At 46.4% G+C, this 25,559-nt stretch overlaps 1 protein-coding gene across 1 annotated transcript in view; it reads left to right on the forward strand.

The window, feature by feature from the left end:
- Positions 1–1,298: 1,298 nt before the first annotated feature.
- ada (adenosine deaminase) overlaps positions 1,299–25,559 on the forward strand; it is an 86,539-nt gene continuing 62,278 nt past the window's right edge. The window contains exons 1-3 of the mRNA XM_038803209.1: positions 1,299–1,623; positions 17,191–17,252; positions 24,272–24,394. Coding sequence (XP_038659137.1) covers positions 1,576–1,623; positions 17,191–17,252; positions 24,272–24,394 — 233 coding nt within the window. The 5' untranslated portion in view covers positions 1,299–1,575. The remainder of the gene's footprint in view (positions 1,624–17,190; positions 17,253–24,271; positions 24,395–25,559) is intronic.

The raw sequence follows: 25,559 nt of genomic DNA on the forward strand, positions 1-25,559 counted from the left end.
TTTTTAGTTTTGTGACCAATCTTTTGCTGGAGTTTTGTTTGCATTTCAGCCAAACACTCCTGATCTTTGGGCACCCAGTGTGGAGAGGGGCAGGGAAGGCGGAGGATCTCCTCATGAACCTGCTCCTGGGCCTGGCGAAGCACGGCATTTATAGGTCCAGTCTGTGGTGACCGAGGGGGTCGTCTGGCCAGACTGTCTGCCCCTCTTCCGCGGCTACATTCGCTGCCAGGTGTCCCTAAAAAGTTTGCATGTAGTGTCTACGGGCACCATCGAGACCTTCCGTGCCTGGTGGGCATCACAGGGGTTGGGGTGCTTTACTGACCTCTTTAACTACACTCTTATTTGATGTTTATAAGTTTCCGTGGATCTTTGTTATAGAACATAGAACATAGAACAGTACAGCACAGAACAGGCCCTTCGGCCCTCGATGTTGTGCCGAGCATTGATCACCCTACTCAAACCCAGGTATCCACCCTATACCCGTAACCCAACAACCCCCCCTTAACCTTACTTTAGGACACTACGGGCAATTTAGCATGGCCAATCCACCTAACCCGCACATCTTTGGACTGTGGGAGGAAACCGGAGCACCCGGAGGAAACCCACGCACACACGGGGAGGACGTGCAGACTCCGCACAGACAGTGACCCAGCCGGGAACCGAACCTGGGACCCTGGAGCTGTGAAGCATTTATGCTAACCACCATGCTACCGTGCTGCCCTTTCGGGCATGTTCGGGCAGTGCCCCTAGCAGGAGCGGCCCTTTTTTGCTGCGTCCCTAAGTTTGTTTCCTTTCTTCTATTTTGTTGTTGGACCTGAAAAGAGTAGCCAATCCACTTAACCCGCACATCTTTGGACTGTGGGGGGGAAACAGGAGCACCCGGAGGAAACCCACGCAGAAACGTACAAACTCCATTCGGAACAGTCACCCAATTTCGGAATCAAACCCTGACTCTGTGAGGCAGCAGTGCTAGCCACTGTGCCACCTGACAATGAAACAGAAAGGATGATTTTTAAAATGTATTGATCTGTATTGCTACACAGCGCAGAGCATATAGGCGTGGTATTAAAAACAAGAACATCAGACAATACATAAATCACACAATATTTCTAATAAGTCTTCTAAAAGTCACTGCGTTTTCCGCATTCACAGAAAAACTGCACCGTAGGTATTCCACGATTCTGAGACTAAATGGCTGCACACGGGTCGGACTCTTTACTGACGCAACAGTGGGAGCCAGGGATACGTGTGAGAGGAATCCTTTCATTGCAATAGTGAGCTCGACTTTTGTCTCTGAGTGAGCTGGTGTCCGGGCGGGCTTTGTTCACCAGCCACACGGGTGTTACTCCCCTGTCCTCCTGGACAGCGTGTGCGTGCAGAAGTCACCGATAGTCACTGGGCTGGCGGGCGGAGCCAAGGCGGGACCGAAGTCTGTAAATGGACAGAGGCGACAGGAAGTTGGGCTGTTGGTCGCCCAGAAAGAAGAGAGGAGCAGCCAAGTAGAGAGAGCGCGTCTCTGCGAAGCCATCAAACTCACTGGGACGCGGGCGGAGTGAAACAAAAAAGTGATCCGACATGGCACACAACTCAACAAATAATAAACAGATATTCAACAAAGCCAGGGTAAGAATCGTTAGCAAGCAGTGACGACTGCTTGTCATGATTAATGCTGTAATCTCCTATTACCCTCCCCTTGTTGCTGCAAAGCGCGTTACTTTAACATAAAGTAAGACCATGGTTACCGAGACTGTTATGTCTGAAATGAATATTTGGGTCGGTTGTGTGAATGTGTTTGGTAACGTTTGTGATTATTAGGGAGTCTGTGGGTTTACTGTCTCACTCGTCTTTTAGCCGGGGGATGAGTATTGAGTTGAATGGCAGAGGAGCAATTTGGCTGTTATTCTAAACTTGTAGTCCCTGTCCGATTTTCAGCGGGAGATGTTAATAGAAGATTTAAGACTTCGATGTAACTGCAACAGGGGGAATTGTGTCCCAGCATGGTTTCAGAAACTTTCACAATGGGTGCTATTCTGCCAGTTTAGATTTCTGTTCGCCACCGTTAATATCGTTAGTGGTGGTGGGTTGAGAATAATGCTTTTAGATCGCAAATGCTGCTCTTGAATTGGAAACCAACCTTTTTTTCAAATCTCACCATAAATTTCTTCCTGCCTGTCCAGTAGAGAGGATAACACTTGGGCGTTCGTGCTGAGAATTCCCCTTCCAACAGTTACAATTGAATTGTTCTATTAATCCCAGGTTCACTTCAAAAAAATTGATCCTTAAACAAATGCCTCTTATTTTCCAGAGATGGTTGACTCTGGGGTTATCCGGTATTAGGCAACCGGCATTGCAAACCAAAAATTACAGAATTCAGTCATTGCATCTTATTTAATCCTGTCATATCCTGTTCCACGCCTTTATTTTGGCACAATTTTTCAGCTCCTCTTCAGAATGATAATGTGAAATTTATCTAAGCCGGATTTAGATCGGGATTTTACGGTCAGCTGTTGCTTTTAGCTGCCGAACACGTGAGCCAGAGAGAGAGAGAGAGAGAGAGTGTGAGTGGAGAGCAGTGTTTGCTTCACTTGTTGCAGGTAAGCGTCCAGCACTATTGATGATTGGGAGCTGCTCCAATTGGGACAGGAGTCATGCTCCCTCCCTGAACAGTTTGCAACCTGCATTTCAAGTGGTCAAAGCACTTGCCAACGTTGAGGGGGTGGAGGGGGGAGTAGCAAGACCTCCCAACTGCCAGGGTACTCAAAAAAAAAAACACTTTTTCCAATAATCTTTTAAAGAAAGAGTAATTACGAAAAGGCACTAAAAAAAAAGAAATATCCCAATGGTTTTTACACTGCACCCCCCACAAGTATATTGCTATTCTTATTCCTGCAGGTTTTGAAACATCCTTGAGGGTCAATTATGCTACCTCAGTGGGAAAGTGCAGGCATCTGGAATTCACCCTCTGATTTACTTTATAACAATCAAAATGATAGTTAGATCTTAGCTTTATTGTCACACATAGGCTTACATTAACACTGCAAGGAAGTTATGAGCCAAAGTTTGAGGGAGAAGCTTTGTCCATAATTTTGATGGGGAGGGGCATAATGATAATAATAATCACTTTTATTGTCACAAGTAGGCTTCAATGAAGTTACTGCAAAAAGCTCCTAGTCGCCACATTCCGCGCCAGTTCGGGGAGGCCGGTATGGGAATCTAACCCGTGCTGCTGCCTTGTTCTGCATTACAAGCCAGCTGTTTAGCCCACTGTGCTACACCAGCACCTTAATGGTTGAGGTGCTGATGTTATTTATGTAGGTCTGGTGAGCTGAGGGAGTGGGGAACACATGGGTGTCACAATGCACCTCTCCGGGTTGAGGTCTTCTAATGTTGAGCCATCCCTGACACACTCACGAGTATGATTGGGGGTAGAGAGTTTACGGTTGCTGTTTCTGGTGATCCCAAGGTAACAGCCGGCGAGATTATTTTTGTGGGGCTCGGAGCAACACATGCTCCACAAAGTAAATTGCAAACGTATCTTCTGTAAAACTGGTCAGACTGTACATAGTGCACCCTCTGCCCATCTCTGATCTAAAAATGGCAATGCAATTCTAGGATTTGTATTAAAATGGACCAAGCAACCGATGATTTGGAAAGCCAGCACTGGGCCTCTTTCAAGATGTCATCAGCCTCTTTTTTTTTGGTGTTAATTGAATGGGATGACAAACAATTCCATCTTGAGGCTATTGCCAACTGTTCATGATATGTGATACAAGTGAAAATCGACATCCTAATGTCTGTTGGATTTCTGGTGATGCATAGAGATCGATAGGTGTAGGGGTGTCTTGGGTGTGAGAGGTGTTCTTCCCACTGGGTATCAATAGGGTCTGCTGATGAGAATCTCTGCAGCAATAGCGAAAGGTTCCAAAGGAGGTCAATTCCAGCAACATGCTATGAGGCCGAGCTGTAATATAGGATACACACGATGACCAGGGCTTGTTTCGGACAGGAGTGAGATTAACTTAAAACGGCCCTGATTTCTCACCTCACCAACGGTGAGACAGAAAAAAGTTTTGATTTTTGATTACCCCCCACCCCTCCCCTTTGAAGGCCATTTTCCCCATTCCTTCAGCTTTGGAGTGATCCAGTCCTCTTATTAATAAACCCCTCAGCAAATTGTTATGGGCCAGGGTTTAGAGAACCCCAAAGTGTGTCATGGAGTTCACCTGACCCACAACTTTTAATAGATTGTGGTATGGGGAGCACACGACCCACTCTACAAGTTTGGTACAGCAGAAATGGAAATGTAATTTTTAAAGCAAAGCAATGTTTATTCTATGAACTCAAGTTAAGCTTTTTGAAACATACAGTGAAGATCTTAGCAACCATCAATTCAAATACAACCCCCAAAGAATACAACAATAAGTAATCCTTAATAACTTCCCAAACAACATCCAGAAGACAGAAGAAACACATTTTAACAGAAGCACATCAGGTTTACTTTCACTACTGAAAACATTTCTAATTCTGAATTCACCAAATAATCAAAGATAGTCGTTTGATGGCAGAGAGAAGATAGTACACCTGCATGGTCTGGTTTCAGCTCCAACACTGAAAACAAAACTAAAACACACCCTGCACCAAACAGCCTAAAAAGAAAGTAAAAAGCTGACAGACAGCCCAGCTCCACCCACACTCTGACATCACTGATAAACATCCATTTCTAGAAGGTACATTTCTTAAACACCCATTTCTTAAAGGTACTCTCGCATGACACCTCCCCCCCCCCGCAAAAAAATAAACCATCAACTTCAAGATGGTTTCATTTTTCACCTTTTCACCATTCGTTAAGAAATGCACACAGTAAATATACTTTTTTGTTTAAAAAACAACACCTGAAAACAGATATAATAATATAGTCCATTTTTGTTCTTTTTCCTCCAACTGAAATTGCTTCCATTCATCACATTCGTGACAAAGCATCGGCTATCACATTTTCCCGTCCTGCCACATGTACTATTTTTAAATAAAATGGCTGTAACACTAAACTCCAGCGAAACAGCCTTGCATTGTTTTTCCAGAATCGCTCCAAAACGTCAACGGATTATGATCCGTAAATATAACGGTGTCAGACGGATTGCTGGTCACATGAATGTGAAAATGTTGCAAAGCCAGCACCAAACTCCAAAGTCTCCTTCTCAATCGTGAAATACTTTTTCTGGTGAGAATTCAATTTCTTTGAAAAATAACCAATAGGCTGCTCTAGCCCTTCGTCGTTGTCTTGTAGAAGCACCGCACCTACACCCACATCACTCGCATCAACCACCACTTTGAATGGTTTTGTATAATTTAGGATGGCTAACAGAGGAGCAGTGGTTAACACAGCCTTCAGGCCATCAAATGCCTGTTGACACTCCGCTCTCCACTGGAATTTGTTACGCTTCTTGAGCAAGTCCATCAGTGGAATGACCACACTGCTAAAATGTGGTACAAATTTCCGGTAATATTCACTCATACCAACAAATCGCATTATTTCCCGTCGTGTCGAGTCGAGGGTATCAGAAACTCCCCAATAACTTTTGTTTTCACATCCCGTGGGACCATTTGACCCTGTCCGATTGTATGGCCAAGGAAAGTGACTTGGGCCTTTCCAAATTCACTTTTGACTAGGTTTATCACCCAACCCGCCTCCTGAAGTCGATCGAATAACTCCATCAGATGTTTCAAATGTTCTTTCCATGTCTGGCTGAAAATTACCAGATCGTCGATGTATACCGCACAATTGGGTAATCCTGAAACAACTTTGTTAGTTAACTGTTGAAATGTGGCTGGTGCGTCTTTCATGCCAAATGGCATAACTTTGAATTGGTATATACCAGCTGGAGTCACAAAAGCTGAAATCTCCTTTGCCCTTTCGGATAAAGGTACCTGCCAGTAACCTTTAAGTAAATCCAATTTAGAAATAAAAGCTGATTGTCCCACTTTCTCAAGGCAATCCTCCAAACGTGGGATAAGATAAGAGTCCGTTCTTGGAACAGCATTAACCTTTCTATAGTCCACACAACTGTTGGGTACCGTCTGGTTTTGGTACCATCACTATGGGTGAGCTCCATTGGCTGCAACCCACTTCAATTATGCCATTTTTAAGCATATTCTCAATCTCTTTGGTAGCCTGTGCCAATTTTAAAGGGTTCAGTCTATATGGGTGTTGTTTGATTGGAACAGCCTTTCCCACATCTACAAAATGTATAGCCATTTTAGTACTTCCCAATTTATCTCCACAAACTTGCCCATGTGATATCAATAACTCTTTCAGGTCAGTTCATTTTCCTCTGGAAGGTAACTCAACAATGTATCCCAATTTTTATGAACATCCTCGTTTTCCAATTTAATTTGAGGTATCTCAAATTCACAGTCATCTGGATTTGGTTCGTCACTTTGAGTTAGAATCATTAAAACCCGCTCCTTTTTCTCTCCTTCCCTTTCAAATTACCTTTTAAGCATTTTCACATGACATACTCGGTGAGTCTTCCTTCTATCTGGTTTTTTTACCACATAATTCACCTCACTTAATTTCCTTTCAATCTGATAAGGTCCACAAAACCTAGCTTTTAAAGGTTCACCTACCACTGGTAACAATACTAAAACTTTATCTCCAATGGCAAAACAACGAACTTTGGGTTTCTTGTCTGCGACCCGTTTCATCACATTTTGTGCAAATTTTAAATGTTGCCTAGCCAATTCACTTGCTCTTTTTAATCGTTCCCTACAATTTGACACATAATCCAATAATGTAACTTCCGATTTCTCACTCACCAATTTTTCTTTAATCAATTTAAGTGGTCCCCTTACCTCATGACCAAAAATTAGGTTGACTCATTAGGTGCATCCCTAATAGCAAACAGTACGAATGGAATTCCTTTATCCCAATCCTCTGGATAATCGTGACAATAAGCCCTCAACATTGTCTTTAATGTCTGATGCCACCTTTCTAATGCTCCCTGCGATTCTGGATGGTACGCAGTTGATTTAAATTGTTTTATTCCTAGCTATCTACAAATCCTTTGAATAACCTTGAGGTAAAATTTAATCCTTGATCTGATTGTATTTCTGTGGGTAGTCCATATCTAGTAAAGAATTTAAGTAACTCCTCCACAATCTTTTTAGCTGTAATATTACGTACTGGAATGGCCTCTGGAAACCTAGTAGACACATCCATTATAGTCAAAAGATATTGATTCCCACTTTTCGTTTTCGGAAGCGGTCCTACGCAATCAATTAGGACTTTTGTAAAAGGTTCCTCAAATGCTGGAATGGGTATTAAGGGCGCTGCTTTTTATCACTGCTTGAAGTTTCCCTATCACTTGACATGTGTGACATGATTCACAAAATTTAACTACATCTTTATGTAGTCCAGGCCAATAAAAATTATTTTGGATTTTAGCTTGAGTTTTCCTCCCACTGGTACCTCATGTGCAACCCGCAACAGCTCCTTTCTATATCCTACCAGCAATACTACTTAATGAACTTCTGTCCACTTTTCATCCGCCTGCTCATGTAAAGATCTCCATTTTCTCATCAAGACATCACTTTTACGGTAATCACACTCTGGTATACATTCAGATTCCTCTTCCATACATGCTTTCTGATACATCCATTTTATTTCTATATCTTTCTGTTGTAACTCCACCAGTTTTTCTGAACTAAAAATATCTGCTTCATCCTCCACCTGTTCTTGTTATTTTTCAACCATCGGATCAAAAATTGTTTCTGATAATTGCACTTCAACTTCATCTTCACTCTTTGATTTCTCCTCTTGTCTTAACCTGTGACTTTGCAACCTTGTTACTATGCAATGCGGAAAAATCCCAGGATATTTGTCCTTCAACACTTCAGTTGTCTGATTTTCCACTGGCTTATCAACCACAATAGGCAACACTCCCACCTGCGATCCAGCTATATAATTACCCAAGATAAACTAGTCCTGGACAAGATAGTTTCTCTATTACTCCTACTACCACTTCACCACTCTTCACTGGACTTTCCAACCTGACCTTATATAATTGAACACTACTCTGCTCACCCTGAATTCCACATATTACCACCTTTTCTCGCAACATTCTTCCCAAACTACATAACTCCTCATCTCTTACCATTAAATATTGACCAGCTCCCGTATCTCTTAAAATTGGGACTTCTTTACCTGCTCCTCCTGATACACGTGAGTAAAATTTACCCACACAAGTAAATTCTTTAAAGACATCTGGCACCTTCTTATCAATCATCTCTTGATCAGGCTATACAATCTTTTGCACATCCTTTGCTTCACTTGGGCTTTCCTTTACCACTTCAACAAACCCCACTGTCTCATCCTGTTTTACCACATCAGCCTTCCCAGTGCTTTTCTTCAACCACCAACACTGTGACTTTACATGGCCTAGTTTGTTACAGTGAAAATATTTGAAACATTTCATGTCTCTTTTTCATGCACCGTGGCTGGCTCTGCTGCACAGAAGGGCGGGAAAACGACTGGCAGGGCTATAGTCATAGGGGATTAAATCGTAAGGGGAATAGACAGACGTTTCTGTGGTCGAATACGAGACACCCGAATGGTATGTTGCCTCCCGGGTGCACGGGTCAGGGTGTCTCAGATCGGCTGCAGGACATACTGAAGGGGGAGGGTGAACAGCCAGTTGTCGTAGAGCATATAGGCACCAACAATATAGGTAAAAAACGGGATGAGGTCCTACAATCAGAATTTAGGGAGTTAGGAGATAAATTTAAAAAGTAGGACCTCAAAGGTAGCAATCTCAGGATTGCGACCAGTGCCACGAGACAGTCAGAGTAGAAATTCAAGAATAGTCAGAGTAGAATACGTGGCTTGAGAGATGGTGCAGGAGAGAGGGGTTCAGATTTGTGGGACATTGGAACCGGTTCTGGGGGCGGTGGGACCATTACAAATTGGATGGTCTACACCTGGGCAGGACTGGGACTGGAACCAATGTCCTAGGGGGTGTTTTTGCTAACACCGTTGGGGAGGTTTTAAACTAATGTGGCAGGGGGATGGGAACCAGATTAGGAAGTTAGAGGGACAAGTGGTCTGAGGTGCATTTGTTTTAATGCAAGAAGTGTAGCAGGTAAGGCAGACGAATTTAGGGCTTGGATTAGTACCTGGGAATATGGTGTTATTGGTATTACTGAGACTTGGTTGAGGGAAGGGCAAGACTGGCAACTGAATATCCCAGGGTACAGATGCTTCAGGAGGGATAGAAAGGGAGGTAAAAGGGGTGGAGGAGTTGCATTACTAGTCAGAGATGATATCACAGCTGTGATTAAGGAGGGCATGATGGAGGATTCGAGCACTGAGGCAATATGGATAGAGCTAAGAAATAGGAAGGGTGCAGTAACATTGTTGTGACTTTACTACAGGCCTCCCAAAAGCGAGCGTGACGTAGAGGTACAAATATGTATACAGATTAGAGAACAATGTAGGAGCAATAGGTGGTCGTGATGGGAGATTTTTACTTCCCCAACATTGAATGGGACTCATGTAGTGTTGGAGGTGTAGATGGAGCAGAATTTGTAAGGAGCATCCAGGAGAGTTTTTTAGAGCAGTATGTAAATAGGCAAACTCGGGAAGGGGCCATACTGGACCTGGTATTGGGGAATGGGGATGGGACAATTGGGCGCGGCCGTTTTGGCACGGCCGTTTGGGCGCCATGGGACAATTGGGCGCAGCCAATTTGGCACGGCCGTTTGGGCGCTGACGACAGAAATTCTTGTATTCAGAAAACTATTGTATTTGTTGTTGAAACATTCAATTTACTATTTTGAACTGTCAGTTGTGTCAATTTCAGCGGCCGGCTCACTTTGATCCGGAGAGGGAAGCTGCTCTCACTGAAGCAATCAGCCGGCCGCTGAAATTGACAGTGCCCACTGATTGGAGGGAGAGAGCAGCCGGCAGTGTCAATTTCAGCGGCCGGCTGATTGCTTCAGTGAGAGAGCAGCTTCCCTCTCCGGATCAAAGTGAGCTGGCTGCTGAAATTGACACTGCCGGCTGCTTCCTCCCTCCAATCAGAAACATTAAAACTTAAAACTTGGATTGGAGGGAGAGAGCAGCGGGCAGTGTCAATTTCAGCGGCCGGCTCACTTTGATCCGGAGAGGGAAGCTGCGCTCTCACTGAAACAATCAGCCGGCCGCTGAAATTGACACTGCCGAGGGGGGGGCGGGTGTTGGGGGGGAGAAGAGGGGGGGCGGGTGTTGGGGGGGAGAAGAGGGGGGGCGGGTGTTGGGGGGGAGAGGAGGGGGGGCGGGTGTTGGGGGGAGAGGAGGGGGGCGGGTGTTGGGGGGGAGAGGAGGGGGGCGGGTGTTGGGGGGGAGAGGAGGGGGGGCGGGTGTTGGGGGGGGAGAGGAGGGGGGCGGGTGTTGGGGGGGGAGAGGAGGGGGGCGGGTGTTGGGGGGGAGAGGAGGGGGGCGGGTGTTGGGGGGGAGAGGAGGGGGGCGGGTGTTGGGGGGGGAGAGGAGGGGGGCGGGTGTTGGGGGGGAGAGGAGGGGGGGCGGGTGTTGGGGGGGGAGAGGAGGGGGCGGGTGTTGGGGGGGAGAGGAGGGGGGCGGGTGTTGGGGGGGGAGAGGAGGGGGGCGGGTGTGGGGGGGAGAGGAGGGGGGCGGGTGTTGGGGGGGAGAGGAGGGGGCGGGTATTGAGGGGGGCGGGTGTTGGGGGGGAGAGGAGGGGCGGGTGTTGAGGGGGGCGGGTGTTGGGGGGGAGAGGAGGGGGGCGGGTGTTGGGGGGGGAGAGGAGGGGGGCGGGTGTGGGGGAGACCCCCCTGGGGGTGTGGGGGAGCGAGAGTGGACCTGCGGGTGTTGGGGGAGAGAGGAGGGCCCTGCGGGTGTTGGTGGAGAGAGGGGGGCCCTGCGGGTGTTGGGGGGGCAGAGGAGGGGGGCGGGTGTTGGGGGGGGGGGAGGTGAGGGGGGCGGGTGTGGGGGAGACCCCCCTGTGGGTGTGGGGGAGAGCCCCTGGGGGTGTGGGGGAGAGAGGGTCTGACCTCTCCCCCCGCCCCCCGCCCCCCCATGACTCACAATGGGAAGCGCATGCATAGATTTTTAAATAAATTTAAAACCCCCATCATGGATATCCGCGGCTCGGTTACTTTGCATTGGTATTCACCAAGGAGAGGGACATGACGGATGTTGAGGCTAGGGATGGATGTTTAAATACTCTAGGTCATGTCGGCATAAGGAAGGGGGTGGCTGTCTTGGACCCCAACACCCGCGTTATAAAGGGGGACTACTGTATCATGTATGAGTAAGAACACTGGTTTTTAAACAAAATGTAACAAAGTTTGTGCGACTACTAAATTTGATGAACACACCTCCCTCATGTTGACGCCAAAACGTCCGGCGCCAAAACAGCCGGCGCCAAAACGGTTGGCGCCAAAACGGCCGCGCCCAAATGGCTGCGCCAAAACGTACCTAACCCTTGGGGAATGATCCCGGCCAGGTGGTTGAAGTTTCAGTTGGTGATTACTTTGGGAATAGCGATCACAATTCCGTAAGTTTTAGAATACTCATGGACAAAGACGAGAGTGGTCCTAAAGGAAGAGCGCTAAATTGGTGAAAGGCCGAGTATAACAAAATTCGGCAGGAGCTAGGGAATGTGGATTGGGAGCAACTGTTTAAGGGTAAATCCACATTTGAAATGTGGGAGTCTTTTAAAGAAAGGTTGATTAGAGTGCAGGACAGACATGTCCCTGTGAAAATGAGAGATAGAAATGGCAAGATTGGGGAACCATGGGTGATGGGTGGAATTGTGAGACTAGCTAAGATGAAAAAGGAAGCATACATAAGTTCGAGGCGACTCAAAACTGATGAAGCTTTGGAGGAATATCGGGAAAGTAGGACAAATCTCAAACGCGCAATGAAGAGGGCTAAAAGGAGTCATGAAATATCTTTGGCTAACAGGGTTAAGGAAAATTCCAAAGCCTTTTATTCGTATATAAGGAGCAAGAGGGTGACTAGAGAAAGGATTGGTCCACTCAAATACAAAATTTATGCGTGGAGTCAGAGGAAATGAGTGAGATTCTTAATGAGTACTTTGCATTGGTATTCACCAAGGAGAGGGACATGACGGATGTTGAGGCTAGGGATGGATGTTTAAATACTCTAGGTCATGTCGGCATAAGGAAGGGGGAGGTTTTGGGTATTCTAAGGCATTAAGGTGGGCAAGTCCCCAGGATCGGATGGGATCTATCCCAGGTTACTGAGAGAAACGAGAGACTAAATAGCTGGGGCCTTAACAGATATCGCTGCAGTATCCTTGCACACGGGTGAGGTCCCAGAGGACTGGAGAATTGCTAATGTTGTCCCTTTGTTTAAGAAGGGTAGCAGGATAATCCAGGGAATTATAGACCTGTGAGCTTGACGTCAGTGGTAGGCTGGTTTAGCCCACTCGGCTAAATTGCTGGCTTTTAAAGCAGATCAAGCAGGCCAGCAGCACGGTTCGATTCCCGTACCAGCCTCCCCGGACAGGCGCCGGAATGTGGCGACTAGGGGCTTTTCACAGTAACTTCATTGAAGCCTACTCGTGACAATAAGCGATTTTCATTTCATTTCAAACTGTTGGAGAAGATACTGAGGGATAGGATCTATTCACATTTGGAAGAAAATAGACTTATCAGTGATAGGCAGCATGGTTTTGTGCAGGGAAGGTCATGCCTTACAAACCTAATAGAATTGTTTGAGGAAGTGACAAAGTTAATTGATGAGGGAAGGGCTGTAGATGTCATATACATGGACTTCAGTAAGGCGTTTGATAAACTTTCCCATGGCAGGTTGATGGAAAAAGTGAAGTCGTATGGGGATCAGGGTGTACTAGCTAGAAGGATAAAGAACTGGCTGAGCAACAGGAGACAGAGAGTAGTGGTGGAAGGGAGTGTCTCAAAATGGAGAAAGATGACTAGTGGTGTTCCACAGGGATCTGTGCTCGGACCACTTTTGTTTGTGATATACATAAATGATCTGGACGAAGGTATAGGTGGTCTGATGAGCAAGTTTGCAGATGATACTAAGATTGGTGGAGTTGCAGATAGCAAGGAGGACTTTCAGAGAATACAGCAAAATGTAGATAGATTGGAGAGTCGGGCAGAGAAATGGCAGATGGAGTTCAATCCAGGCAAATGCGAGGTGATGCATTTTGGAAGATCCAATTCAAGAGCGGACTTTATGTTCAATAGAAGAGTCCTGGGGAAAATTGATGTACAAAGAGATCTGGGAGTTCAGGTCCATTGTACCCTGAAGGTGGCAACGCAGGTTGATAGAGTGGTCAAGAAGGCATACAGCATGCTTGCCTTCATCGGACGGGGTATTGAGTACAAGAGTCGGCAGGTCATGTTCCAGTTGTATAGGACTTTGGTTAGGCCACATTTGGAATACTGCGTGTAGTTCTGGTCACCGTATTACCAGAAGGATGTGGATGCTTTAGAGAGGGTGCAGAGGAGATTCATCAGGGTGTTGCCTGGTCTGGAGGGTGCTAGCTATGAAGAAAGGTTGAGTAGATTAGGATTGTTTTAGTTGGAAAGACGGAGGTTGAGTGGGGAACCTGATTGAGGTCTACAAAATTATGAGAGGTATGGACAGGGTGGATAGCAACAAGCTTTTTCCAAGAGTGGGGGTGTCAATTACAAGGGGTCACGATTTCAATAACTTCCCAAACAACATCCAGTAGACAGAAGAAACACCTTTTAACTGAAGCACATCAGGTTTACATTCACTACTGAAAACATTTATAATTCTGAATTCACCAAATGATCAAGAGATAGTCTTTTGATGGTAGAGAGAACAACAGTACACCTGCTTGGTCTGGCTTCAGCTCCAACAGAAAATGAAACTTAAACATACCCTGCAGCAAACAGCATAAAACGAAAGTAAAAGCTGACGCCGCCCGGCTCCACCCATACTCTGACATCACTGATAAATACCCATTCTAGAAGGTACATTTCTTAATCATCCATTTCGTAAAGGTACTCTTTGGGGTCAGTTATGTGATAGGATGGTTTTAGGTCAAGCTATTCAGCTGACTAGGTCCCTGGTTAAAGCCCACTGTGTTTGGTGCAGGCAGAGAGCTCTGCCTTTGTCCATAACTGGTTGGTGTTGATGTCTTGTCCACCTTGCTTTGTTGGTTTGTTTACACAGTGCAAGGAATGTTAGCTGATGTGGTTCTACTATGTCCATTTTTAAACAGCTCAGAAACATCCAGAATTTCCATCATGTCATCATGACGGCTATTCTATCAGTTCAGCCTATTGTCCATTTCGAAAAAAATTATAAAGAAGCCAGGTTGACACACACAAGAATATCTGGGTGGCACAGTGGCTAGCACCGTTGCTTCACAGTGCCAGGGACCCGGGCTCGATTCCCGGCTTGGGTCACTGTCTGTGCGGAGTCTGCACGTTCGCCTCGTGTTTGTGTGGGTTTCCTCCGGGTGCTCCGGTTTCCTCCCACAAGTCCTGAAATACGTGTTTGTTAGGTGAATTGGACATTCTGAATTGTCCCTCTGTGTACCCGAACAGGCGCCGGAATGTGGCGACTAGGGGATTTTCACAGTACCTTCATTGCCGTGTTAACGTAAGCCTACTTGTGACACTAGTAAAGATTATTATTATATCTATATATCCTTTCATGGCATCTAATCATGACAGATTAGTAAATTAGGCTCCTGTCTGTTACTTTCTGCTGAGCATTACACCACCTATGATCCCAGCACGCCCGAGCCTCCCTTCATTCTCCCGACCTAATGGAAATTCTTGTAGTCTAGTACATTGTAAAATAAATGTTCCTGTAAACTAGAAAGAATAGAATACAATTATTATTAGCCAGTTCACTGATCCAGATAATTGCAGAACATTAGGAACAATTAACTTTTAGCACTTTAGGATTAACGTATATTATCTTTGCACTTGTTACACATTTGTAATTTGTTATGAGTTATTTATTTATGATCTATGAAGCTGTCACGCAAGTCTTCATGTGGCCTTTTAAAAATTAACAAATGCAATGAGCAGGGAAGCACACTTTGGGCGCAATTCTCGTGAAAGATTGCGAAGTGTGGTAACAAGCGGGAATTGCTCAGTCCGGCAACATTATTCAACATTAGTTGGCCCACTCAACGAGGCCTCACAAACTTCTCGCTGCAAATCAAAGCCCGGCAGCTTATTCGCCAGGATCGCACTCATTAGCCTCCCACTAACAAGGTCAAGCAGCACTTAAACAGCTCTTGCTCAGCCAACCCCAGTCAGCCCACAACAATGGCGCTGAGAAGATCAGCCCCAGATTCGGTGAGCTCCTGGATGCGGTGGAGATCTGGAGGGATGTCGTGTCCCTACGAGGGTCCCGGAGGGCGAGCCACAGGGCAGCCAGTACTGTCTGGGACAAGGTGGCAGCGGCTGTACGTTCTGGGAGCATGACCAGGAGGATTGGCCTCCAGTGATGTAAAGAGGTCAATGACCTACACCGGGCAGCACGGGTGAGTAGACACCAAAGCCCACCCTCCCGAGACCTTTCCGCCCACATGTGAGCATCCAATCCTCCCTTCACCCCCACCTTCCATTTTTTTTCTCTCTCTCTCTCTCTCTCTCTCTCTCTCTCTCTCTCTCTCTCTCTCTCTCTCTCTCTCTCTCTCTCTCTCTCTCTCTCTCTCTCTCTCTCTCTCTCTCTTTCCCCCCCCCCCCCCCCCCCCCCCCCCACTCCCTCCCCCCTCCTCCTTCAATCACACTCCTAGGACCCAGCTGGGTCCCAGCCTGATGCTGAGCCGCTGGAAGTGGGTTACCCTGAGCTGATGGAGACAATAGGATGTGGCCGGGACATTCCGAGGGAGATGTCAGCATCACTCCAGCACCCCAAGAGGCGATGGGCGCAGGAGATGCCGCCAGCAATGCGTGGCACTGAGGCTAACTTTGCTGGGGTGGCAACCGCAGTGCAGAGCTGGTGCACGATGTCAGGCACCATGAGTGAAGGTGTACAAGGCATCATGCAGTCGGTGATGTCTACGGCTGAGGGTCTCGGCAGAATGCCCGACTCACTGGGGGATGTGACCTACTACAGGCTGACCTTGATGAGGTTCTGCGGGACATGTCCCGTTCTGAGATGGGAATGGCTGAGGTGCTGCAGAGCTTGTCCCAGTCACTGGTGGATATTGTTGTGACGCTGCAGAGCATGTCCCGATTACTGAGGAGCACCAACGAGGGCGTTGATACACTGGTGCAGATATCGATGGGCCACCAGGGCTGGCAGAACCAAATGATGCAGGGGCAACCAAGGTTCAAACCATTTGCCCGTCCGTCCCATGGTGAACCCAGGGCCTCTGGGCACAGTGGCAGGAGGGGCACGGGGTGCCAACTGGAACTGTCCCGTGGAGTGGCGATGGTGCCACCAGCTCCCTTGAGTTCCAACCCTCTGATGAGGCTGTGTGTCAAGGTCAGCACTCGTGACTGGATGGCACAGCTGTGCATGTGTTGCCAAAAGTTCTCCGGCCCTAGAGCCCCCAGAGGACGTCCGCCAAGAGCATCGAAGGCCACGGGATGAGGTAAGCAGCTGGCTCCCTCCATGTCAGAGGTGCATCCTGGGGACACACCTAGACTTGGCGGCAGAGCTAGGAAGGTGAAGCTCGTTGAGGATCACAGAGCACCGGGGGAGGGGGGGTAGAGGAGGATCACTAAGGGCACCGGTGGAGGGGCAAGAGGCCGCGAGGGGAGAGAGTGGAGGGTAAGTAGGGGGTGGCAGGGGTGAGGGGGCAGACTATCAGGCGATCCTTGAGCAAAACCAGTATCATGCCACTGTCACAGTCTTCCACAATGTGGGCTGACCTCCGAACCCATGGCCAATCTCGACAGGCATTCAGGTAGTGATTATTGATTTCTCGCCACGCTACGGCAAGATCCCGATTTCGCAAGGGAGCCGGCCAATTGCATCGCAAACTGTTTGGCACCTGACATGGTTCTCGTTTTTGGCCTCTCCCGCTATTCACTGGCCTTGTTTCTCTTGAGCGAGTGCACAACAAGGTTGGAGAATTGCACCCTTTGTTTTTTTAAATATATTAATGGTTTGACATGCATAGCTGTGACTAGTTAAATATTCCATATTTAGACTAATTAGATCAGAGTCATATTTCTCACAAAATTATCTTCTGTCTTCTGTTATAGGTGGAACTTCACCTTCATCTTGACGGGGCTATAAAACCTGAGACAATTTTATACTTTGGCAAGTAAGTTGTTCACCAGATTGTAAAATCAAAGCAACCTGTTCATATTTGTCACATGGGATGAAATAAGTCTCGACGTGGTGGATTCTTGTTTAACTCATTGAGAAAGGGTTTCCAACGTTGTGTCTCTCCCCCCCCCCCCCCCCCCCCCCCACCCCCCCCCCACCCCCCCCCCCCCCCCCCCCCCCCCCCCCCCCCCCCCCCCCCCCCCCCCCCCCACCCCCACCCCCCCCCCCCCCCCCCCCACCCCCCCCCCCACCCCCCCCCCCCCCCCCCCCCCCCTCCATCAATTGAACCAGTGCACCAGCTTTTAGTATTGTGTCGACACAGACAATTCACTTGCATTCCTTTGCTTCTCCATGGGTTGTAGTCTCTCGCTAAGGAAATATTCCAATTTGCCTTTCTCTGATTCCACGTGGAACATCATTTTCTTTTGCTTTTCTGACTTTCTTGTCTATTTATCCTTGCCATCTATCCGTGCCATTTTGTAACTTTCTTGTCCCATCTCTTCAATTAATGTGCCTCTTAACGGTGCACTTTACAATCTTGGAGCACAGCATAGTAATCAGCATAGAACCCTGGGCGGTACCACAGTCACAACATGCCAATGAGAAAAAAGTTTCCTTTAACCCCAATCTATGTGTCCTACTTTCAACTAATTACAGACCCGTGCAATCTTGCTTGTTCTTATTTTACAATTTCTCTTTTACAGAGCCTCATCAAATGACTTCTGGAAGTTCATACAGACAATATTTGTACACACTTCCTAATTCACCATGTCTCAAAAAAGCAACTGAAATAGTCAAACGTTTTTGCGGGAGGCCATTTAGCGCATCCTTCTTATTTAATCACTTGTTAAAAATTGGATGTGAACTACAGGAGATGCTATTGATTGTGCCAGCTTCGTGTGCATGCCATCATGGATGGATGAAAGGATATGTAGAATGATGCACCCAAGACTGAACACATAGTCATTGCGGCAGCAACCACACATTTCCATTAGGTCAAATCACTTCAGGGCAAACTCATTGAAGGTGATAGATATATAAATGATTATTTGTTTCTTCAAATTGCTTCAATTGTGCACCACGCAGAAACTGTAGGTAGCCCTGTAGAAGGATCATGCAGAACACGGAGAAGGATCATGTAGATTTGAAAAGTTAACTCTGTTTCTCTCCACAAATGCTGCCAGATTGCTGAGTTTATCTAGCATTTTCTGTTTTTATTATGCAGAATATCCAGCTACCTGAAGGTGGATTTTCTGTTTGATATTGTTCACATGCACATGTAAATAGGCATGTATGTGCCTGCATAAAGGTAATATGCAAAGCTACTGAAGCTCAAAGATTAAATAACATTATTTCAAAGTATCTTGGCCTTGTTTGCAAATCTTAATCTCTATTTTTTTAAGATTCCTTCCTGTTTATTTCTTTTGTTCTCATTTATTTCATTTTAATATTTTTGTCTGTGGATGTGCCTTTAAGCAGAAGAGTGCTTGCCAGGACAGTGTGTTCCTAGGTTTTGTATTTTGGAGAGGAGAAACCAGACTCTTGGGTGCCAAGTGAATCTTAGCAATCGTTTTTTGGAGGAAGTTGGTACGATTGGCTAATTGACCAGCAGTGGGTTGGCCAGAGGCAGTGTTCTGCCTGACAACAGTTAGGTTTGTGTGTGCGTGTCTGTGTGTAGCTGGAGCAACCAAGGGACTGGGCTTGGGCACCAGGGGGAAACCTGTCGACTTTGAGCAAGCATGCTAAATTTTAGTTTCATAAAGGGCAATCAATTTAATTAACAGCAATGTTACAGTTCTAGAGAATAGAGCAAGCAAGATCAAACAGAGTTTCCACAGAGCAAAAGCTTTTCTTGCTTTGAAATTGTTTGCTGAGCATGCTTTTGTAAAGGAAGGATTAGGAACAGATAAAAGGCATGCGAATTGTATGGCGGATTTCAGAAAACTACAGGTAGAATAAAGAGGGGAAATGTAGACAGGACTATGTATGTTTGTAGCTCAACAATGGCCGGTAAGTTAAATACAAAGGAGAAAAAAGCAACTTAATCTGACCAGTTCAATGAGGGCTTTTAAAAAGCATTTTTAGCATCATTGCAGATCTTCACAACTCTGACTGCCTATTTCATATGGGTGAATATATGAGCCAAGGAGTGTGGAGGTCAAATTTCGGGAAGCATGTTCTCCAATTGCAAAGTAAACATGTTTAATACTAGGACGAATGAACGGAATCAAATGAGATAGGCATAGGTTACTGTGGATAGATTTTAAAGTGGCTCACAAAATAGTGGGAGCAGGAGGAAATAATATAACAAAATATGATGTTACACTAAATGGGTGAAGTGTTTTTGGATTGGTTAAATTCCAAGTGATTAGGTTTTGTATTGATATTGGGTGAAGATTTGGTCTGGTTTTCATGAACAGGATGGTTCAATGTCAGGAAAATTAACTCTTTAAAAAAAATTCTTGTCAGGCAAGGGGTTGCCACTTGAAGCAAGATTTTTGAATGTCCTGAATAATTTATTAAAATGTTATTCCTGGAATGTTGATGTCACGGGCACGCCAGTATTTATTGCCTCGTCCCGGTTGCCCTTGAAAAGGTGGTGGTGAAGGTACACACACAGTTTCAAGTTTAAAAGACTGCAGTGCAAGTCTCTACTGAACTGATGTAGAATGCCTGCTTACAGAGGGAGTGATGATGGCAAGCCACATAGGGCATGTAGCATTGTTGGATTTCAAAACCCAAACATTCCCATTTTCATGATTATGTGTCACTGTGTTCCCCACTATATACCAACTATTCTCGCGTATCAACCATTTGTTGTACTATTCAGTCTCTGCACCTGCATTGCATAATCTGTCCAGGCCCCTAAATGGTATGCATGGGCACTGTCATTGGCTGTTCATTGAGGTGATGTTCCTTGTCCAGAGAGTTTTGTTCCCATGGATCTTGTTGCTGTGGTAACTGTTGTTTGTCCATTGTCATTATTGGGGACTGGAGGATCTCTGGGATTGATGGTAGTCTGCACTCCGTACACCTGGTTACCACAAGCCAAATTGGACATGTTGTACTGTTGCACTTCAAAAACACACACACCCACAGTGCTGTTAGGGAGGGAGTTCCAGCATTTGTATTAGCTTTCCTAATTATTTGCAATGCTAACCTTTTGTGATTCATTCACTAGCAACAATGAAGGAAAAGTGATATATTCCCAAGTCTCAATGTTGTGAGACCTGGATGGGAACTTCCAGTAGGTGGTGTTCCCATGCGTGTGCTGATCTTGTCCTTTTTAGATGGCAGCGGTCACGTGTTTGGAAGGTGCAGTTTCACAAGTCTTGGTGATTTCCTGAATAGACCGATAAAAGCAAAATAATGCAGATGCTGGAAATCTGAAATAAAAATAGAAAATGCTGGAAAAACTCAGGAGGTCTGGCAGCATCTTTGAAGAGAGAAACCGAGTAAACGTTAAGTTCACATGACTCTTTTTCAGAGGCTACTCCTGATGACCTTTCACCCCCTTGTTTATCAAGAATCTATCCACCACTGCCTGGAAAACACTCAAAACACTCTGTTTCCACTGCCTTTTGAGGAAGGGAGTTCGAAAGACCATGGGCGGGATTCCCCCGTACCCGGCGGGGTGGGGGGACCCGGTGGGACAGAGAGGCATGATCCACTCCGACATCGGCCCGCCCCGAAGGTGCGGAATCCTCCGTACCTTCAGGGGCTAGGCCGGCGCCGGAGTGGTTTGTGCCCCGCCGGCTGGCGTTGAAGGCCTTTGGCGCTGCGCCAACCTGGGCCGAAGGGACTCCGCCGGCCGGCGAGTGTCCGCGCATGCGCGGGAGCATCAGCGGCTGCTGACATCATCCCCGCGCATGCGCCGGGGTGGGTTCACCTACACGTCGGCCATCGCAGAGGCTGACACGGCAGACACGTAGGAAAAGAGTGCCCCCATGGCACAGGCCCACCCGTGGATCGGTGGGCCCCGATCGCGGGCCAGGCCATTGTGGTGGAACCCCCTGGGGCCAGATTTCCCCGCGCACCCCCCCAGGACCCCGGAGCCTGATATACGCCGGCGGCACTGGCAAAGAAACAGCGGGACTTCGGTCCATCGTGGGTTGGAGAATCGCCGGGGGGGGGGGGGGCGCGCTGCGAGTGGCCACCGACCGGCGCGGCGCAATTCCTGCCCCCGGCGAATCTCCGGCGGCGGAGAATTCAGTGGACGGCAGGGGCGGGATTCACCCCCCCCCGGCGATTCTCCGACCTGGCGGGGGGTCAGAGAATCCCGCCCCATATCCTCAGAGAAAACATGTCCACACCTCTGTCTTAAATGAGTGACCTTGTTTTTTTAGGCAGAGACCCCTTAGTTCTAGATTCTCTCACAAGAGAAAATATCCTCTCCACAGCCAACATGTCAGAACCCCTAAGGGTCTTCTTAAGTCAAGTCACCTCTTATTTTTCTAAATCCAGCAACACAGCCCTTGCCTCTCCAACCCTTCTTTGTAAGACAACCTGACATTAGTTCAGTAAACCTTCTCCAAACTGTCTCTAAAGTATTTACATCCTTCCTTAAATAAGGAGACTGATGCTGTACACCGTACGCTGGATGTGGTCTAATCAGTGTCTTGAACAACTGAAATATAAGCTCCTTACTTTTATATCTGATTTCCCTTGCAATAAACAATAGCATTTACATAGAATTACATAGATTACATAGAATTTACAGTGCAGAAGGAGGCCATTCGGCCCATCGAGTCTGCACCGGCTCTTGGAAAGAGCACCCTACCCCCTATCCAAGGTCAACACCTCCACCCTATCCCCATTACCCAGTAACCCCACCCAACACTAAGGGCAATTTTGGATACTAAGGGCAATTTATCATGGCCAATCCACCTAACCCGCACATCTTTGGACTGTGGGAGGAAACCGGAGCACCCGGAGGAAACCCACGCACACACGGGGACAACGTGCAGACGCCACACAGACAGTGACCCAAGCCGGAATCGAACCTGGGACCCTGGAGCTGTGAAACGATTGTGCTAACCACAAGGCTACTGTGCTGCCCCTAATTACTAATTACCTAATTTCCTAATTACTTGCAATGCTATCCTTCTGTGATTCATTCACTAGGACATCCAGATCACTCTGTACCATGGATTTCTGCAATCTTTCTTTTTGTTTTATTCTTCCTGCCAAAATGGACAATTTCACATTATGCTCCATTTGCCACATCTTTGCCCATTTGCTTATCTATTTCCCTTATAGCCGTTTTGTGTTCTTTTCACAACTTACATTTTACCTATCTTTGTAGCATTAGCAAACTTAGCAATCAAACCTGTGGTCCCTTCACCTAAGTCATATAAATTGTAAAAGGCTGAGGCCCAAGTACACCACCTGGTACACAGCTAACCAGTAAAATATCCATTGATGGCTGCCCTCTGTTTCCTGTCAGCTAACCAAACATGCCAATACATTCCCTGACACCATGCGCTTTTATTTTCTGAAATAACATTTGATGTGGCACATTATCAAATCAAATCATTGAACATGCATAGCTTCCACAGCCCTTGGGAGGAGAGAATTCCAAAGATTCACCAACCTATGAGTGAAGAAATTCCTCCTCAACTCAGTTGTAAATGGCCTTTCGCTTGTTCTGAGACTGCCCCCTGGTTCTAGACTCACCAGCCAGGGGACATAGTCTATCTACATTAACCCTGCCACACCCTGTTACAATATGTTATGTTTTGATGAGATCACCTCTTATTCTTTGAAACTCGGGAGTTTGCAGGCCCAGTTTCCCCAATTTCTGCTTATAAGACAGTCCTGTAATCCCAGCGGTTAGTTTAGTGAACATCTGTGGCACTCCCTCGTATTATTCTGCAATGCCTCTGATATCTTTCCTTGAATGAAAAAAGCAAAATTGTACACAATACTCTAGGTGCAATCTCACCAAGGCTCTACACAATTGCAGCAAGACATCTTTCCTCCTGGGTGCTTGTATTTAAAGCCTTATGCCTCGTGTGGAAAAAGGCCAACATGCCGTTTACCTTCCCGATTGCTTGCTGCATCTGCATACCAGCTCATGGACAAGAACATGCAGGTCCCATTGGACATCAACACTTCCCAACCTTTATATTTAGGTTCTACATTGAGTTTGCTTTTATTATAACTTGCACGGGTCCGTGGGGTAGGGCTGATTTTGCACGGGTCTATGGGGTAGGGCTCATTAATGACCCCGTGGATCTTGCTGAATACACGCTCCCCCAATGAGGGGGCTGGGGACCCTTAACAATACTTGCCTTTGTATGAATAGAGTTGGCTAGTAAGGCACTGATGAAAGAAGACCCAATAGGGAACTACTGGAGCTGTATATAATAGTTATTGTAAAATAAAGTACGTTTTTGTTTCGACCTACTCAGTGTGGACTCTGTTGTCCTTGCAAAAGCTTCCTTAACTATTCTGGCCACCTCCCCCTTCCTCTTTTGATCAAGCTTTTGCATGTCTTCCCATATATGCTGCCCTTTGGCTCACAGCCTATTTGGCTCTCGGTCTATTTTAGTCTAGTTATACCCTAAGTTAGTCTATATAAATTCAAGTAGCTATTGTTTACCTTTGCATATTTTTATAGAATGTAGTTTTAACTTGCACACTGGTTTCCAACTTTATTGATCACATATCTAAAAATGGTCCCATGCAATTGTGAGTGTACCATGTTGCTGTACGTTCTTATAACCAGATTATTCACATTTCTCCCCACCCACCTATCAAAGAAAACAGACCTCTTGACGCTGAGAGATTTCACCAGCGAGGAGACACTCCCTGGAAACTCCCATGCTTGTTCCCGTATGTTTTATTAGCTTTTTGTATGTAATTTGTTGGACTTTTTTTCTTCATGGTCTGCATCAAATGGCATGCTTCACATCAATCTATACCATTCATAATGATTATGACCATGATGGAACTAACTATCTGTGATCACTTGGAGGACTTATCGTAATTGCCTTTTTTTCTTATTTTTAGAAAACGAGGGATCAGATTACCAGCAGACACTGTGGAAGGGCTTATGAGCTACATTGGATATGACGAACCCCGTAGCCTCACTCAGTTTCTGGAAATATTTAACTATTACATGCCAGCCATTGCGTAAGTGAAGTTGACGTTTTGCTGTTTCAGTCCTTTTACTGAAACCAAGATTTGCTTTTGACTATCCAAATTTACAAGGCATATATTGGGTTTGATCCCGGGAAATATCACAAGTGCTTTTAGCACGGGGCAACTACAACTCCAGGCTGGCAAACAGTCCAGTTCTTCTCAATGAGCCTGGGATACTTTAACCTCCAGACCTTCTGTTTAGAGCCAGTAATTCTCCTGTTTAAACCTGGCAGGTGGAAGTGGGGTAACAAGCAGGCTGCCAGCTGTCAGAAAAGAACTGTTCCTTGGTCTCCGCTAAGTGGTTAGTAGTCAAGAGAGCAACACAGTTGGGAAGCGGGCTGGAAGCTTGGGCATGCGAAGCAAGATTTCTTTGTTTCAAGAAAAAGTAAGAAAATACATGTCTTTTCAAGCCCAGATTTCCCCTGCCACCAGATTGGCCTGGAGTGAAAGCCAAGTTGGCTTCCCTGTCGAGGTCTGTGGTTAAAATTGCACCAGAGCACCAGTGATGGAGCCTGAAGGAAAGACACAATGCTTTCTGGCCGGGGCCCTCCTCACCTACTCAGGAGGAGGTTAAAATCCAAATGTGTGCGAAGGCTGTGTGTTAAAGTTAAAGCATGCTGCTACTTTAGCCTGGTTAGGTAATCTGCACTTGAGTTTGAAAAGGGTGAGGGTGACAGAATATTGCAGAGGCAATCTATGAAAAGGCTTCGGAAAGCAAGTTCCAGAACACAGAAGAGATGACCAACAGTTTACTGTTGATGATAGAGCAAAAGATGCACATTAGGCTGGAATTGTGTAAGACAAGGCTGAAGCATGTGCAACCATCTTCAGCCAGAAATACTGAGTGAATGATCCATCTCTGGCTTCTCCCAAGGTTACCAGCATCGCAGAAGCCAGTCTTCAGCAATTTTTGAGGTCAAGAAATGGTTGAAGGCACTGGACACTGCAAAGGTTGTGGGTCCTGACAACGTTCTGGCAATAGTACTGAAGAATTGGTGTGCCAGAATTAGCTGCACTGCTGGCTAAGCTGTTCTAGTACAGTTACAATGTTGGCATCTACCCAGTAATGTGGAAAATTGCCCAGGTGTGTCCTGTGTTTTTAAAAAAAAAAGGGACAAATGCAACCCAGCTTAATTATTGGCCCATCTGTCTACTC

Source organism: Scyliorhinus canicula, chromosome 7 (genome assembly GCF_902713615.1).
Source record: "Scyliorhinus canicula chromosome 7, sScyCan1.1, whole genome shotgun sequence".
NCBI lineage: Eukaryota > Metazoa > Chordata > Chondrichthyes > Carcharhiniformes > Scyliorhinidae > Scyliorhinus > Scyliorhinus canicula.